At 48.6% G+C, this 18029-nt stretch overlaps 2 protein-coding genes across 3 annotated transcripts in view; one reads left to right on the forward strand and one right to left on the reverse strand.

Annotated features, from left to right (window-relative positions):
• CES5A (carboxylesterase 5A) overlaps positions 1 to 2145 on the reverse strand; it is a 272768-nt gene extending 270623 nt beyond the window's left edge. Inside the window, exons 1-2 of the mRNA XM_027516516.1 lie at positions 2069 to 2145; positions 591 to 694 (exon numbers count right to left, since the gene is read on the reverse strand). The gene's annotated coding sequence lies outside the window, so the exon portion shown is untranslated. The remainder of the gene's footprint in view (positions 1 to 590; positions 695 to 2068) is intronic.
• An 860-nt stretch (positions 2146 to 3005) lies between these two features.
• Positions 3006 to 18029, forward strand: part of GNAO1 (G protein subunit alpha o1) — a 181095-nt gene continuing 166071 nt past the window's right edge. Inside the window, exons 1-2 of one of the 2 annotated variants that reach the window (XM_027516517.1) lie at positions 3006 to 3344; positions 3579 to 3621. In XM_027516517.1, the coding sequence (XP_027372318.1) occupies positions 3227 to 3344; positions 3579 to 3621 (161 nt within the window). In that variant the 5' untranslated portion in view covers positions 3006 to 3226. The remainder of the gene's footprint in view (positions 3345 to 3578; positions 3622 to 18029) is intronic. The other variant, XM_027516518.1, reaches the window with a different exon arrangement.

Raw genomic sequence — 18029 nt, forward strand, 5'->3', positions numbered from 1 at the left:
TCATGACTGTATGACCTTGAACAATTTATTCAGTCCCTTGGAGGCTCAGTTTTCTCAGCTGTAAAATGGGAACCCAGGCTGATATGGGCCCAGGCTTTTTCCACTCAGCCATGATGCTCCAACACCACAGTCCCTAACTGAGGTTTATGTGGAAGGATCACAAGAGACAGTTTTCATAAAAGTGCTCTGTAAACCGTAAGGCACTACATAGGTGAAGCAGATTATTATTAGCATTTTATGAAGCCCAGCTATTAAGATGCAAAGTAACCCAGGAAAAGAAAACAGTGTACACAAATCTGAAACACAACATCTACAGTGCCTAGAACATCACGTTGTTCATGGCAGGCAGGTGCTTAATAAGTACTGAGTGAGTAAAGAAAAAACACAAAACACAAGTTTGTGTCTCCACCATACTAGGTATGACACCAATAAGGAATAAATATACCAAAAATCAGAGACAGTTTGATTCAACCATATAAACCACAATGCCCCAAGAATCTAAGATCTTAAAATAAAAATTACTTGATATGAAGGAGCATTAAAATGTAAAATATGACCCACCATTTACAAAGAAATGGCTATGGTCTTACCTCTTCAGTATTTCAGACGCAGCCTTTCAGGGATTGCAGAATATGGGTGAGGTGGCTTAATTTTTTCCCTGTATCTGATAGATCTGCATAATCATCCTAGCAACCTTTAAAAGAAATAACAAATTCTATAGAATGTTAACTAAGCTGTTTTAATCTGGGAGGCTGATTTTTAGTGACACCCAGATTTTAAAGAAACCATATTTATCCCCTAAACTCCCCTCCTTTATACACAAAAAAGGAAATTGGGTAGGGGTTGGGGTGGGGAAGAAGGGAAGTTATTTACTTCATAAAACAATTCTCTATAGGAGACTTTTGTTAGTTTTCTAGGACATGTAAAATGTGATCTAAGTGTAAATATTCAAATTACATTACATACAACTTTTGACATAAATAGCTATTTGTGGAATTAGGCAAACCCAAACTGGGAAAAAACAAACTGAAAAATACAGGGGTAAAAATGTTTTCTTCTGGGTGGGCCTTAATTGCCTTTTTTTCCCCATTCCAAATGTATTTTTATGTTGGGTAACATTTCCAAAAACAGGGGTGTTTTTTCTATTGTTGAAATGAAACAAACAAGTTCGCTTTTAGAGCCACAAAAATGCCCAACTGTTAGAAAAAAAAACAAAAACACGTTTTCCACTGGCCGCCTGCCTCTCCTATCCCCATGCAATCTTTCCCATTGGCCCCTTTCTCTAGGAGTGCCCCTGAGGCTGCCTGATGGAACTGATTGTAAAACCATTTTGTGCAGTGAGAACTATTTAATAGTTTCTTCAAAATCACCCAGACCACACAGAATATGCCCAACCCTTGGAGAAGTGTACGTGTTTCCTCAGTATTGGATGAGGTGTACACTAACTGACCCAGGTTTCTGGGGTTTTATTTTAAAAAGAGATGGGGGAGTATTTTAAAACAGAAAGAGGAAGAAACTCTCTTCTCTTAACGAAAATTTATTCAAAATTCATATCTGTATTTTGGGAGATAGGTTACAATCAAACTAAACCCTCCAAAATGAGAAAAGCAAATGTTGAGGAAGTAAGCATCACTCCATGAAAACCTGTCCTGCCCATCGAAAAGCTTCTCAGCATGGGAACTGTCGCGTGTGCTGCCCCCTTGGCTGGGAATCACGGAGCAGGATCCGCGAGGGCAAAGGGAGGCAGAGGCTCCTTGAGAACTGGCCCTGTCTTTATCTTAACCTTCTGTGTTCCTCTCTTCACAGCCTACTTCTCTCACATACTAAGTGCTCAATAAATGTAGGACGCAGGAAGCGAAAAATCCGAATCTGCCCCCAATCCCCAAGGGCGAATGACAGGGAACGCAGGTTTCCTCAGAACCACCGTCTCCTCGGTGGGGCCACCTGACCTCAGCCGTTACGGCCCCAGCAGCAGGAGAGCAACCAAGAAGGTGAGCTGCCGGAGCCAAGATGGAGAAGAAACGGCAGAGGCAGGGAGGCGGCGCCGGCCCGCAGCTAGTGGACCCACCTGACCGCGGCGCGGGCCACCCAGTCCCGCGCTCCCATTGACCAGAGGGCCGGAGCCGCCGGCGCGTGGGGCCGGGGCGGAGGCGGGGGCGGGGAGGGGCGCCGCGGCGCGAGCCCGGCCCCCGGCTCCGCCCCCGCTAGGCCTGCACGAGCCCACCTCAGGGAGCCTCGGGCCTTGCGGGGAGTGGGGGGAGGGGAGGCCGCGCCACGCGCGCGCCGCCGCTAGTTGACGCGGGCCCCGACGCGCGCGCCTCCCCCGCCCCCCGCCCCTCCCGGTCCCGGGGGCCCGGCGCGCGGCCCTGCTGACGTCAGCGGGCGGCTGGCGGTGCGGGGTGCGCAGAGCAGCTGGCGCACTCGCGCGCTGCGCTCGCCTGTTCCCCCCTCCCGGCCTGTGCGCGCGCGCTTGCTCGCTCGCTCTCCCTTCATTTTTTTCTCCCCTCCCTCCCAGCCTCTCTCCTGTCTCTCCCCCTCGAGCTCTCGGCTGCCCGCGGCTCCCTCTCGCTCTCCCTCTCTCTCCGGTAGGCTCCGTCGAGCGATGCGAGCTCTGGGAGACAGCGACGCCGCCTCCCGCTAGAGACCTGCCCCCCGGCCCGGCCCCTTGCCCAGCCCTGCCCAGCGCGCGGGGGTCGGCGAAGGCGCCGCGGACGCACCAACGGCGGAGGATCCGCGATGCAAATGCACTAGCGGCACCCTCTAACTCACTCCCTCCACACCCCGCGCCGCCTCCTCCTCCGGCAGCAGCGGTAGAAGGACCCACCCTGCCCCCCCACCCCACCCTCCGCCGACTCCGGCTCCTGCCTCGACTATTATTTTATTTATTTTGGGTCGTGCACAAGCCTCAGTGCCTGCAGCCCGCGCCTCCTCGGACCGCGGGCGCCTCCTCCCTCGGCTCCGGAGCCCCAGACCCCAGCCACCTTCGCCTCGACACCCCCCCCAGAGCCCCGCCAGCTGCCGCGAGTCTCCGCGGCTGGGAGCTTGTTAGAGGCTGTCTTTTTGGGGGGTTCTGGTTTCTCGACATTTTTGTTTTCAGCCAAGGGGAGGCTATCGTGATTTTTTCCCCTTTGAGCCCAGGTTCTGCTCTTTGGGGGGGTGGGGGGCGCGCCGAGCCGGGGAGCCGTGCCAGCAGAGTCGTGCGGGCTGTGGCAGGGAAGGGGCCACCATGGGATGTACTCTGAGCGCAGAGGAGCGAGCCGCCCTCGAGCGGAGCAAGGCGATTGAGAAAAACCTCAAAGAGGATGGCATCAGCGCCGCCAAAGACGTGAAATTACTCCTGCTGGGTAAGGACCGGGGCTGCCACCCCCATCCCTCGACCCCGGACACTCTGCACCCCCCAACCAGTCCCCCGACCCCGCTCGCTCCTGGGGAGACCTGGCCCGCGAGTTGGCACCACGATGTGCCCACGATCGCCCACTCTTTAGCATGCCTTACCCCCTTCCCCCTGCAGCGCCCCCCCCCCCCCGTTCCCCTAAGCTGACACTCACCAATTTCCCCCCCACTGTCTGTCCCAACAGGGGCTGGAGAATCAGGAAAAAGCACCATTGTGAAGCAGATGAAGTAAGTCCCTGTGGTATTGGGATTTGTACTTTTATTAAGCGTAATTTTTAAAATGAATTTTATTACCTTGTTCACTTCACATCGCTCTCCAGGCCCGGTTTTTAATTCGTACACACACACACACGCCCCTGAATTTGACTCCCCTCTCCCAGGCCCTGCGTTGGTTCTGGGTCCTCCACCCCAACTCCCAGGGTGGGTGTTTTTTTTTTCTCCCCAAGGGGGTGGAGGGAAGGGGAGCGCCTGTAGTTGTATGAATGACAGTGTCCGCCATATTGATCAGAACATCACATTATTGGCATGATTATGGTCATTACTCTTGTTTGTGGGATGTTTCCTGTGTATCACTGCCTCCATTTCTGTTTCTGTGTCTCTGTTTCATTCTGCATATCTCTCTCTCTCTCCTTCTTCCACCCCTCCCCCCACTCCACATCCATAATCCCATTTACCCCTGCTCTTCTCCTGGGGCAGTGATTTTTGAACTTGGCAAAAACATGGAGGGGACACAGCCCTAGGCTAGGGTGGAGTATCAGGTGTCTGCTGTTCATGGATTTGGTGCTGAATTAGAGGCTGTGGTTTCTGCCCCCTCCCATCAAAAAGACGAATGTTTGGGGAAGGGGCGTGTGGTAGGGGCAGGGGTGGACTTCCAATCGAATGAGACTGGCACAGATGTATCCAAGGTAGAGGTGGAAGGTAGGACGCTGGATGAGAGGCTGAATGCCCGCCCCTTGCTGCCCCTTCCTTCTCCCCCACCTTTCCAGCCTTGGCTCTCCTGACACTGGCAGTTTTCGTTCACTCTCTGGCCTTTATCAATGTAGTTATTTACACTCTGCATAGGCTGTGTTCCATGTAATCTACCCACAATGCGGATTTCAGGCCCCACTTGCCGCACCACCCCCTTCTGCCTTTAGATATCAGTTTCCCCTCCTAATTAACTGGGGGTGGATTTGAGTGATGGTTGAAAATTAAAACAAAATGGGATATTCCTTCCCTTTCACACTTGCTCAGTAAGGAGCCTGGCCCCTCCTTGCTACTCCCAGGCTTGCTTCTTGCCCCATCCACTCCTGGTTAGCAGTTCCTGGTGAGCCCACGGGCAGCTTTGCTTGGGGAGGGGGTGGCTTTAGGAAAAGGGAACGCGCCTCGGGCCTCCTGGCCCTGCTGCTTCGTTGTCTTGTCAGTTCGGGACGGAGGAGTTCGTTAAGACCGTTTAGCGAGGATTCCACGTCGCTTTGCTGTGACACCTTCGTGCACACACAGCTCCTAATTAGGGGTTGCTGTGCAGTAAACAAAAATGATTATTTTTCAACTTGACAGAATAGCCGAAGTAATTGCATCCCGTAGGAAAATAATGGAAAATAAAAACCCCTTTCGCAGAAAGGTGGGTGGGAGACGAAGCATGCCTGCGATTTCAAAACCAATATGCAAAAAATCTTGCATGTGTAACAGGCATGACAAGCGGGTTCTAGGCGGCGCCATGATGGTAGGGAGTAGCGACTCGGAGACAATTTCTCCCGTCGGCTTGACATGTTCTTATTTTTGTTCTAGAGCTCCCTGGGGCTTTCTTTGCAGAGGCCCCTCGGCTTGCCGCACCCCACTGAGCTACGGGTAATTTGGCCTGGGGCTTCTTTGGAGCTTGTGCAACCCAAATGGATGGGGAGGCGGGGCCTGGGGAATTGCACTTTGCAACAAGGTGCATATTGCATCTGCCAGGAGCTCTTGCAGGTCGGTAAATGCAAGCAGCACCACACCTTTCTCCCAGCGGGGGACATTTCAAAACTTCAGAACTCTGTAATCTGCGGTGACCGGCTTGAAGCCGGTTAGAAGCCCCAGCCACCGGAGCGGGGTGAGGTTTCAGGCGCTGCGAGTGGTGGACAGCGCCCAGCCGAGGCCGGAAAAGTCGATGAGGCTCAGCTCGGTGGCGCTCGGCTGGGCTCGGCTCGGCGCAGTCTGGGCGCGGGGCTCGGAGGGACTCGGCAGTGTTCGGAACCGAGCGGGGACCCCGGCGGAGAGAGCCGAGCTTCTTCGACGAGGGGACCGAAGGCTTTCGGAAACACTCGGGTGAAGGGAGCGGGGATGAAGTGCGGGGTAGGCTCCAGCCTGGAAATTAACTTTACATCTGCCAAAGCAACTCCTTATCTGCTTTTCCTGAACAAGCCTCATAAACTAGGCTGATTTAATAAGTGTAAAAATATATACCGACTCCCCTGAAGGGTACCTTTCCTTTTTTAATCAAAGAGAGCCACGCTTTCCAAGGAGATAGGTGTGCCATTTTAGAATGAAAATTTCTAATTGTGTAATGAAGGCTGTATTTAGACTTCCCCGGAAAAGTCTTAAGGGACTTATGGTTGGTTACACGGAAGATGGAGAGAAAAACAATTTTAAAAAAATAAAGCGTTAGATGTTTCGGATGGTTAAATCAGACGACCTGGCACTTTTTCTCTTTTCCCTGCTCTCCCCCGGTCCCCCCCCACCCCCCCCCCCCCCCATCATCCCACAGGACGCCTTTTTGGAGAAAGATTATCAGGCAAAGTTGAGATTTTTGTAGGTAAAACTGAATATATTTTCTAAAATACATCAGTTCTGTCTAGAAAGTGAGCAGTTTGCTCACAAAAGGTCAGTCAGAAAGATTTCTGGCCCATGTAAATTTTGCAGCTAGGGTCCCTGCGTCGTCGTGTCCTGCTGAAGCATTCATGAATGGCTGCTCTTCCTATGAGCCCTCCAGCTCGGCTTGAGATAAATCAGATCAGGGCCTTGTGCCAAGCTGGATGCAGAACTTGTTTTATTAACCACAAAATGTGGGATTGGTGTCACTGTATCCTAGTGACAAATTCCTGTGAGTCCTCCCTCGAAGAGGTGATTTTCCAGATCACCACTTGGCTGAGCATCAGTTGAGTCAGGAGAACTGTACTGTTCTCTGGGTGGGGCTGGCCCTGAAAATCTAGGTGGCGTTTACAGAACGCAATTTTGGACTTGCCTGGGCAGCACAATGGGTGACCAACTTATCAGACCATACTTAGGAGTTAATCTGGATGCTGTTTATTTCACCTGGGCAAATGCAATTAGCGCGTTCTCCATGGGTGATGTCCTGTGAGAACTTGATGACTTCCTAACAGGGACTAGGCTTTAATGGCTCAGCCTTTTGCATTGAGAAGAAGACTGTTGATAGAGAAACATCTCTAGATCCTTTGAAGTCAGCGTTTCCAAAACAGCAAAGAGCCACTCCATTCAGCCTACCTTCTTATCCATGTTATGGCATGCTGATTATAAGAAGGACGAGACTTCCATGTATGCCCCTACTAACTGAAAGTATATGGAAAAGCCTGACTGGCAGATGCTGCTTAGAACAAAGTGTTAACACCCATATCAGCCTAGGATATCAGTACGGGGAGACTGATCTTTGAAATTCTTTTGCCTGACACATTTTGCAGTGGGAAATGTGCATCCATCAAGAGATGCCACGGGTTAAATTGTCATTGAAAACCCTGATTCCTAATACTTTCTTAAAATTTTCATTCGAACATAGCTCGCTAGGTTTTATTCCCCCCCACCTCCCACTTTCATGTGTGGGCTTCTCTGGCAACTCAGCTGGTAAAGAATCCGCCTCCAATGCAAGAGACCCAGGTTTGATTCCTGGGTCAGGAAGATCCCCTGGAGAAGGGATAGGCTACCCACTCCAATATTCTTGAGCTTCCCTGGTGGCTCAGATGGTAAAGAATCTGCCTGCATTGTGGGAGATCTAGGTTTGATCCCTGGGTTGGGAAGATCCCCTGGAGAAAGGCATAGCAATCCACTCCAGTATTCTTGCCTGGAGAATCCCCATGGACAGAGGAGCCTGGCAGGTTGCTGTCCATGGGGTCACAAAGAGTCAAACACAACTGAGCGACTAAGCGCAGCAGAACACATGTGATTGTGAACTAGTGTTTCGTAGTTCAATGTCGGATAATCCAAAATATTTCTGTACTGAGAAATAAGCAGTGATCATCGAGACAGCAAAATATAATTTTATACATACCATGAGTAATCAGTGACTTTTGTGTGTGCAGCATTTTAAATAATTTTGCTTGTTAGGAGGTCATGACCTCACCTGTGATACAGCCTCGTCATTTTTGCAGCTTCCCTGGTGGCTCAGACGGTAAAGCGTCTGTCTACAATGCGGGAGACCCGGGTTTGATTCCTGGGTCAGGAAGATCCCTTGGAGAAGGAAATGGCAATCCACTCCAACACTCTTGCCTGGAAGATCCCATGGACGGAGGAGCCTGATAGGCTGCAGCCCATGGGGTCACAAAGAGTCGGACACGACTGAGCGACTTCACTTTCACTTTCAAAGTTTTAACAATAAGTGTTAACTTTAGTTAATCACCAAACCCTCCCAAAGAACTCTCTCAGGGCATTATATGTGGAATCAACATAATCCCTTTAAGCGACTTCCCATTCTGAACAAATAGTGACAACTACTTGGACTGTCTACCTGATGAAAATGTAAAATGAACCGTGAAGTTGCTGCGGGCACCACAGTTTGTCCTCATTTGAGGTGTTGAGTTTTCTTTGATGTCCTGTTCGGGCTATCTGTTGTCTCTGGTGCATTTGGTTAATTTTTAGGGAGCTAGAGAGTCCGAAGGTGGCAATGAGGCATGGCTTGCTAGCTGGTAAGCTTTATGTAGATGGATGCGGTAAAGTGGAACACTTTGGATGTGTGTTCTTTTCCAAGTACTTGCTCAGTGCCATTAGTAAATCAAAACTTATGGATTTGCCCGGTAAGGACATCATTGCTCATACAAATTAGCCCTGCCCTTCCAGTAGGAAACGATTCTGAGAACAGACCCTACCAGACAGGGAAGGCGATTTTAAGATTGCCGAAAGCTGGTAGTTTCCTCCTACCAGATGACTCTGACTTTGTGATTGGGGTGTGGATTGTTTGGCTTGAGTTCAGGGCAAGCCTGTGTTCATTCAACACACTGCTGTTTGGCACCTGCTAAGTGGCAGGCATGAGTGGAGATGAGTAGCAACTTGGAACCATTACTCGGTAAAAGTACAGTGGTCTGGAAGGGTGTTTCCTGCACATCCCCAACGGGTCCCATGTTGAGGCAGCGTTCCCCTGAGAGCTGCTCTTCTAGATCTGTGGACTTGTTTCTGCAATCATCTCTTTGGCTGCTCTGCTCGCCCTCCCCTTCCTCCTGTCTCCATGTTTATCCAAATGGATGCACCTTGCTCTCTGGAGACATTGTGAGTGCAAACAGAATGTCAGATCAAGTAGCAGAAGCATTCTCTTTTGCTGATGGATGGTGCTCTCTTCCTCCTTACTGTTCACTGAGCTGTAAACACCAGCAGACCTTCCTGCCAGAAGAGTAGCCCAGAGTCCACCTGATCTCCTCAGGAATCAGCTGTGGAATTCTTGAACCTCTGTCACCTGTCGGATTCTGAAATTGAACCCGTGTGCTTATTGAAAGGGTGTTGCTGATGAGATTAAATGGATGAAACTTCATACAAGATTGACAAGACTCCAGAGAAATCCAGAATTTCTAGTCTCTATTGTAGGGCTAGATTAGGTTTATAGTGCCCAGAGTTAGAGGACTGTCTTTTTTTTTTTTTTTTTTTTTAAGTGCTTGGAGCTCCCCAGATTATATTGTGCATTTAGCCACACCTGCTAAAGATGGGACAGGATCACTTAGATTTTTCAGCGGCTCACAGTGCCTGTTAACACTGGAGATTTAATATGAGCAGAGGAAGGTCTTATTTTCCTGATGTATGTTCCATCCATCTAATTCAGGGACTTGGTTCCCTCTCTCCGAGGTGTTTTCAGTCTCACATTCCTTAGAAATCTAGACAGACCATGATCACAAGAGCACATTTTGATCCAAAAGACAGTAGACAAACTGCTGAGATGATTTCAAACTGAAAAAAAAAATTTTTTTTTGAAAGGATTACTCCAAAATTTGACACTAGCAAAGAACAAATTTTGACTTTGAAAAAAAAAAAAGTTTTTAAAATTTTTGAATATATTTAAACATGTACTACATGGATTTTAAAATGGCTAGCAGATGCTATACAAAGAGCACTTCACCTCACTTTATTGATTGCATTGCCATAAAAAGCTTGAAAGTGCTCAAACTCCATTCTAAGAATTTATTCCAACCAGTATCACATTCTTATTTTATTTTGTGTCTCTCATTCATGCACAATAGTGGATAGAAAAGAAATCGCCTGAGAAATGGCAGGAGGAAGGAGCAGTGGCCTTCTACTGTTTCAAAGAGATAGGTAAGGTTCCTATTGAGAGAAGTGGTTTAGTTTGTTTTTAAAACTGAGAGGTGGTTAGCAGCTTGGACTCTGTAACCAGGCTGCTTGACTTCATATCTTGACTGTACCACTCACTAGATGCCTGCTCTTAAACTTCAGTTTTTGTGCCTCAGTTTTCTTACATATGAAATGGGGTGCACGGTAAAAATAACTAACAGGGTTGTGAGCATTAAGGGATGTAATATATGAAATGCCCTCATAACAGTTTTCTAGAAATCATTTTACAATTGTCAGCTACAGTCTTGATTCCTTTGACTGATTAGTGGGTGTTCCTTCCCATATGGAATTCTGAAGGATGTGGGCCATAGCTTGCCAGAGAGCCAGAAGGGGGGCGCTGTGGTCCACGCTCAGGTCTTTTCCCCCTTGCCTGCTCTGCAGCATCAGTTATATAACTAACTGTGTTGTCATAAGTGATGTGACATTTTTGATGGCGCAGCTGCTTCAGCCCAGGAGGCTGGAGTGATGTTACAGGGAGTGGGAGAGAGCACTGGACCAGGAGTCGAGACAAGTTGCTCTGCTCCTGCCTCTCTGGGGGGCCCCGTTTCGTGGAGTAGTTGTCCTGGGGCTGCCCCAAGCTCCTTTTCTGTTCTAAGTGGTCAAGGAAACTGGGAATTACCTTCAAGTTCAGGGTCTTGAGGTCTTTGATGCAAGGTTCTAAACATAGAAGAATCAATTCTGGCTCCCTCCTGAGGGGGTTTGGGGGTACCCATGAAAGCTTTCTTAAGGCCAAGATAATTGCAGAATAGCAACCTCAACCACAAAGCTTTGTCAGCCAGGAAAGTCAGAGTCCTGAAAGGCATTTAAAGAAAACCACCTCTAACCAAACTTTTCATGCAGACATGCTTCTCAAACCAAAGAGGAGGATCTGAAAGTATCCTGTGATTGAGAAACAAGATGTTTATGGGAGGAGGGACCCAGTGACATGTTAGAGGAAGAAGTGGTTTGTCTGTGGCTTCCAGGATGCTTAGCAAAAGAGACAGCCCTGGCTTCTACCCGAGATGGGATGGCTGCACAGACAAGAAGGAACCTGCCCAAGTTCAGGTGCCCAAGCTCTATGAAGTCGGGGGATTTGCAGAATGGGTAAAGGGGAGAATCAGGAGGGCTGTGTTTTAATTTTGGTTCCTTCTCTAACTTGACTTTGGGCAAGTCATTTAGCCCCCTGAGTCTGTCTGTTCATCTCTTCCTTAGGATATGGGCTGGACTTCCTCAGGCCTCTTTCAGGTTTCTAGCTCAGTAACTGCAAAGAGAAACCTGGAAGCCTGAAATGCAGGGGGACAATAGTGGGAGTGTTTACCACCCACAGCTTTTTATCTGCGGAGCCATCTTTAGTTCTAATTTTCTTTACAGAAAAGAGGGAAAACATTGTGCTTTTCATAGCACCAAAAAAATTAAAATAAAATCCTGCAAGGCTAATAGTCAGTACCCTGATTTTGTCCCCCTGCTCACTTGATTTCTCAACCAAGAATGGAGAAAAGGGGAATAATATATATAAGGATAGAGCTCCATGGTCAAGAATTTACCCCGGATTCTCTGCTGATGGCTTGACCAGCAGATAGGTTTTCTGTGGAAAATTGTTACTTATAGGAACAACTTTGCCATGCTATAAGATCAACCTGGGCCGCCTGCCTTCAGAATCGTAGAGCACTAATATTTATCACACATTAATTAGATGTTGATGTGTCTGTCTCCCTTCCTAGTCTGGGTGTCCCCTCCCTACCAGAGCTCCCTAAGAGAAGGAATGGTGACTTATTTTTGCCCATCATACAGCACTGAGCCCAGTGATGCTTAATAAATGTTAATTGAAGAAAGAGAAAGAACTGAGGCATGCAAAGAATGCAGACTCATTTCTACATAGGACTGAATAATAGTATTGAAAGCCTTTGGTCTTAAACTGTGTTCATCATTTTCAGTCCCATCTGTTATCTTCATTTGTTTCTTCTCATCAACCCATGATGAAATAGTCATCAGTCCCATCTTACAGATGAGGAAGCGAGGCACAGAGAAGCTAGGTGACTTACTCAAGGTCACACAGCTTAGTAGGTGACAGCAGTATGTTAAGATCATGATTTGTCTAACTCCCAAACCTGTATCCATTCTATTCCTACCCTGCACAGCTGTTACTAGATCACCACTTGCGTGGGCAATAGAGAGCTGGCAGTCTGGGACCTAGTACCATCAGCAAACGGGGTGGCACGAGCCTTGGTTGAGGTCAGTGGCTGAGAGAAGAGCAGGTGCTTGGTTGGTGCTGGGTCCCTTCTGGAGGTGGTGGTCACCATCGCGTATCACATTGATTCTCAGTGTTCCCTAACCACCATCTGGACAGCTCCTGAAATAATTTCCATTCCAGCCTCAGAAGTGTGGGCCATTAGTAGGTGACAGCAGAGAGGACCTGCCACTGAAGGCTCTGACTCTGTTGGAAGGAAGTGGTCAGAGAAGAGAAACAGGATAATAGGATATCCATCCATCCATCTGCTCACTCAAAAGCATTTACTGAGCACCAGGTGTGCGTTAGACATATATACGGAGGTATGGAGGAAGGTCTTAGTCCCTGCTCTTGCGGAACTCAGCCTAAAGGCAGATACATGTAAAACACACTTCTACTTCAGAGCAGGAAGTGTCAGGAGGCTGAGGGAGAACAGAGGGTACCTTCTCTATGTGTGAGGTTCAGGGACATTGGCCAAGAGAAATGCCATGTGGGCTCAGTCTTGATGAGTGGTCGTTAGCAGGTGGAGGACAAGAATGGCAGGCAGATGGACCAGAGTGTAAGAAGATACTGAGCTATGTCGCCACGTGGAACATGTTGGGATGTGGAATAATTTGGTGTGATTAGAGCACCATATATGAAAGAAGTGTCAAGAGATGGAGGATGAAAGATGAGACAGATCTGTCATGAAGTTCCTCGTACCAAGGACTTTGGATTTTATTCTCAATATAATGAGATGCCACTAAAGGGTGTTTTGTTTTTTTTTTTTTTAATTGAAGTTTAACTGACATGACATTATACTAGTTTCAACTATACAGTGAAATGATTCAGTATTTGTATGTATTGCAAAATGATCACCACAATAAGTCTATTTAACATCCATCACCACGCAGAGTTAGTTTTTGTTTTTTTTTAGCCTTGTGATGAGAACTTTCGAGAACCAGAAGGTTTTAAGGAAATGGGTGGCAGGGTGACTTTGCACGTTAGAAAGATCACCTGTGTGACTGGAAGGAGTCAGGTTCTAAGGTTGGGAGACCAGATGGAAAGTTATTTCTGTGACTGTTTTTCCAGGAGGGAAAAGTTTAAACTAAAGCAGTGGTAGCAGGAGGTGAGAAAAGGAGACAGATTTAAGAGCCATTTGCACAGTGGAATAATTGAATTTTTTTGGATGATCAATTGGAATGGTATTGAGGGGGCTGTACATTTTAAAGGCTGTACACAAAAATGAGTCCAGGATTCCTGGCTTGGGCCACTGGTGGGATGTAGTGCCAGTCCCTGAGATGGAGAAATGAAGGAGGAAGAGGGAAGGCTCCAGGAGAAAAATGCTGACTTATTTGGTCATCTTGATGATTGTTGTGGATAGGCTAAGTGGAGATCCCTGGCAGGCGGGCGGTTGGATAGTGGGTGAGGAAATAGGGTGCACCTGAGGAGGGGGGTCAGTTTGAAATTCTGTGGTGCTTGCGGGCAGTGAGAGCCACAGGGGCCGAGTGAGAGAGGGAGAGAAGGCACAGGATGCGCACAGAGCGCTCCCCACACAGTTCCAGAAACGGAGGACCATCTAGGGAGAGGAGCCTGTGAAACTAGCAAGGAGGGAGCCAAGAGATGGAAAAGAAAAAACCAAGAGAAAGCAGTATCATGGGAGCCAAGGAAGAAAAACATTTCAAGAAGGCTCGGAAGTGGTTAGTTGAGTCAGATACTGCCACAGTCAAATACGAGGAAGACCGGCAGATGCCCTCTGGGTCTGGAAAGTTGGCAGTGACCATGGCAAGAACAGTTTCAACAGAATGGTGGGAGAAAAGCCAAAATGCAGTAGGGTTAAGCAAGTGGGACTGAGGAAGTTGAGGCCAGAAGTGGAGTCTCCTGGAAAAGAAATTGGAGCTATATAAGGAAAGGCAGAGACAGAAGGGAGGAGAGAGGTAGTGGGGCTCAGGGAGGGTTTATTTGACTTCATTTGGCTCCCGTGGAGGGACTTGGATCCACCGAGAAGCTGTAAAGAAAGAGCCCAGACTGAGGGGGGTGTGGAAGGTAGAGGAAGGAGGAAGTGGTAGGAGGAGCAGAGCCCAGAGAGGATGGTCAGGGAGGAAGTGCAGAGTCAGGATGAGCAACTTGATCTGGACATGAACGCGCATCCCTTCTCCTGAGACTGGCAGAAAGATCATAAGCACAAGGATTGTATACAGAAATTTGGGCGTGGGATGGTGGGTACAAAAAGTTGGAGTTCCTGCCTTGTCATTTGTTTTTCTCTGTAAAGTAGGGAGAATTAAAAAGCAGCTGTGCTCATTTAACAAATACCAAAGGCTGGTAATCTCTGTTCAAACCACTCATTTGTTCGTTTACTCAATATTTATCCAGCACCGGTTGTGTTAGGCACTGTTTTAGGTGCTTGGAGATTTGGTAGTGAGCAAGTCTGCCCCAGGGGAATCAGGCCACCACTTCATAAGCAAATAATTGGACATAGTAATTGCAAACTGTGAAAGTTTTCTGGAGTCACACCTTTGAGTGAGGTCTTAAACTGTTCGCCTAGGGATCCAATTCCTGCCTTCAGAGAGTGCAGGAGACAAGTCAGTACACAGAAGAGGCAGAAGTGGGGTTTGATTCGGACAAGGGCTCAGGATGAAGCCTAGAGGCACCAGGTAGAGAAATGAGAGCTGCTATCACTGCTGATAGAAATGGGCATGTGACCAGACCTTGCCATTCACAAAATCCCATACCCCTGGCCCAGAGGATGGGGTGTGACTCAGTCCAGGTCGGCCAGAGTCCTTCTCTGGGATTTTACAGTCCTTGTGAGAAAGGAGCTCTTCCTCTGGGGCCCCAGCAAGGTCCTCACCGGATTGAACTGATGGTAGCGCGGAGCTATCTGCGGCCATGTTTCCACGTCTGCATTACTCTCTGCAGAAAGGAAGCTTACCTATTGTGGGAGAGACTTCAGGATATGGGGGAATGGAGAGGAAAGAGAAAAGGAGAGAGGGGAAGCCAGAAAGACATTTGACTATTTGGAAGGAGTGATGTTAAAGCTGAAACTCCAGTACTTTGGCCACCTCATGCAAAGAGTTGACTCATTGGAAAAGACTCTGATGCTGGGAGGGATTGGGGGCAGGAGGAGAAGAGGACAACAGAGGATGAGATGGCTGGATGGCATCACTGACTCGATGGACGTGAGTCTGAGTGAACTCTGGGAGTTGGTGATGGATAGGGAGGCCTGGCGTGCTGTGATTCATGGGGTCGCAAAGAGTCAGACACAACTGAGTGACTGAACTGAACTGATTGCAGTCTCTGAAGCAGGCTCTATGCACCGGACAGTTATGTGAACCAATAAATCCCTTCTTCTTTATATAGACTAATTTGAGCTGGAATCCTCTCCTTTATAACCAAAATCATTTTGAAAATGGATAAGGCCTTCCAGGAAGACAAAACAGTATGAGAACATAAAAGCACAGCTCGAGCAATCAGGCTGCCGTCATGGGGGTGGGGCAGTCCTGTGTGACTGGAATTAGGGTTGAGGGGTATATGAGGAGAAGTGTGTAAAGGATGAGTGGAGCTGGGTTGTAGGCTTCCCTGCACATTTGGTTTCAGGATACACTGAATCCATGGTAGGGACACTAATCTTCTCCCTACATGGTAGGATAGTATGGTGCCAAGCTGGGAGAGCTTGAAGAGGGAGACCATAGAAGAGGCTTAAGAGCAGAGAGAGAAAAATTCTGTAGTCTGTACTAGAGGATCGCTAGGAGAGGTAATGAGGAATTGGGTGCGGGAGAGATTTTGGCAGAATAGTTGAGACCTGGTGTCCAGTTGAACATGGGGAGAGAAGAATAGATCAGAGAAGTCCCCCCAGTTTGGAACCTGGATGATAGAACTTAGTTATGCCATCAAGTTAGGAGGCATAGGAGTAGGGAGGGAAGTGGTAGGAGAAAGATGGCAAGTCAGACCACTGGTACAAATTTCAGGTCCTTCCCAGATGACTTTTGTGTTCACAGTGTTCTTGGGGAAGTCATTCTGCCATTTAGAAGAGAGGTCAGTTCTAGAAGGAGATGGGGCTGGGCTGTCCTGTGTGGTAAGACCATGAGAGTCAGTGGGTGTACTGTCCCTGGAGAGAGTCTGCAGATGGAGAGGAGGGCTCTCAGGGAAGGAGCCTCCCCTGTTGTGGAGGTGAAGCCTTTGACAGATGCAGAGGCACCTGCCTTTGATAGACACAGAAGTAGCTCACCTGGGAAAAGGGGCTGGAGGTCAGAGGAGCGCAAGGAGACCACGCCATGTGTGCTGCAGGAAGTTCTGTGTGTGTGTTCTGTTCATGGCATTGCCCCATTAGATGAAGACTGAAAACAGACCATTGTATTGGGTGGGCCAAAAAGTTCGTTTGAGTTTTTCCATAAGATGTAAAGGAAAAAGGCGATTGAACTTTTTGGCCAACCCAGAATTTGTTGATTGAGGCTATTTCTGCTGCTGCTGCTGCTAAGTCGCTTCAGTCATGTCCGACTCTGTGCAACCCCATAGATGGCAGGCCATCAGGCTCCCCCGTCCCTGGGATTCTCCAGGCAAGAACACTGGAGTGGGTTGCCATTTCCTCTCCAATGCGTGAAAGTGAAAAGTGAAAGTGAAGTCGCTCAGTCGTGTCCGACTCTTAGCTACCCCATGGACTGCAACCCACCAGGCTCCTCTGTCCATGGGATTTTCCAGGAAAGAGTACTGGAGTGGGGTGCCATTGCCTTCTCTGGATTGAGGCTGTTACTGGCCTTGGAAAGAGCAGTTTCAGTGGAGGGGAAGGGATAAACACCAAATTGAAAGAACATTTTTTGGGTGGAGATAAAGCTGAACTGGGATTAAAGACAAGTTTGACCCCAGCTCTGTCCCTGTTTGGCTTGGTGGCCTCAGGCAAGTTCCTTCACGTCTCTGGGACTTAGTACCTTCATATATAAAATTAGGAAACTGGGGCTTCCCTGGTGGTCCAGTGGTTTAGAAACCACCTTGCAACGCAAGGGACGTGGGCTTGATCCCTTGTCTGGGAAGATCCCACGTGCCGAGGAGCAGCTAAGCCTGTGCAAACAGCTGTGGAGCCTGTGCTCTAGATCCTGGGAGCCGCAACTGCTGAGCCCGCCCACCCTAGGTAGAGCCTGTGCTCTGCAACAAGAGAAGCCCCCGCAATGAGAAGCCCACGCACCGCAACCAGAGAGTGGTCCCCGGTTGCCGCAACTAGAGAAAGCCCATGCAGAGCAGTGAAGACCCAGAGCAGCCAAAACATAAGTAAATCTTAAAAAAATAATAGAAATAGGAAACTGGACGGAATGATCTGTAAGCTTCTGCTCAAGTCTCGAGGTTATAATTTAAATTTTGCTGTCCAGCAGAACAGATGTTCTTGTGGTGAGGAATTCCCCGCCTTCTCCCTTGGCCATCCTCAACTGAGATAATAAATTATAACGAAATCAAGCTCTCAGAACTGCAGCGCTAATTGAGAATGAAAACTGGGACATCAGCTCAGGGAACTGTGGCACCAGGGCGTGTTGCACCCACGTGTGCACTCCACTGAGAGTGTGGGGCCCTGCGAGGCAGGGATTTGTCTCATAATACTGTCAGGGTTTGTAGGACCAGGGTCCTGTGAGGCTCTTCCGAAGGGAAGAGTGTAAGACAGAATAACCCCTGGGGTCCCCATCTCTTTGAATGCACATGGGTGGGAGAAAAAAGGACCATGAGTCTGAACTGGCTGCGGGGGGCTGTTCCAGCCAAGTAGGCAAAGAGGAGTTGGAGGGACCCTCAGCCTCAGGAGAGGAACAAGCCTGAGGGAACCAGAGGGCCAGAATGGGAGAGGCCTGGCTCTGTGTCCCAGGCACATTGTGACTTCATCACTGGAAAATGGCAGTAGGGAGACCCTGGTTCGGAGTTGTGGCCAGCCCTCCTACCAAATAGAAAGCCTGTTTCTTCT

Source organism: Bos indicus x Bos taurus, chromosome 18 (genome assembly GCF_003369695.1).
Source record: "Bos indicus x Bos taurus breed Angus x Brahman F1 hybrid chromosome 18, Bos_hybrid_MaternalHap_v2.0, whole genome shotgun sequence".
Lineage (NCBI taxonomy): Eukaryota > Metazoa > Chordata > Mammalia > Artiodactyla > Bovidae > Bos > Bos indicus x Bos taurus.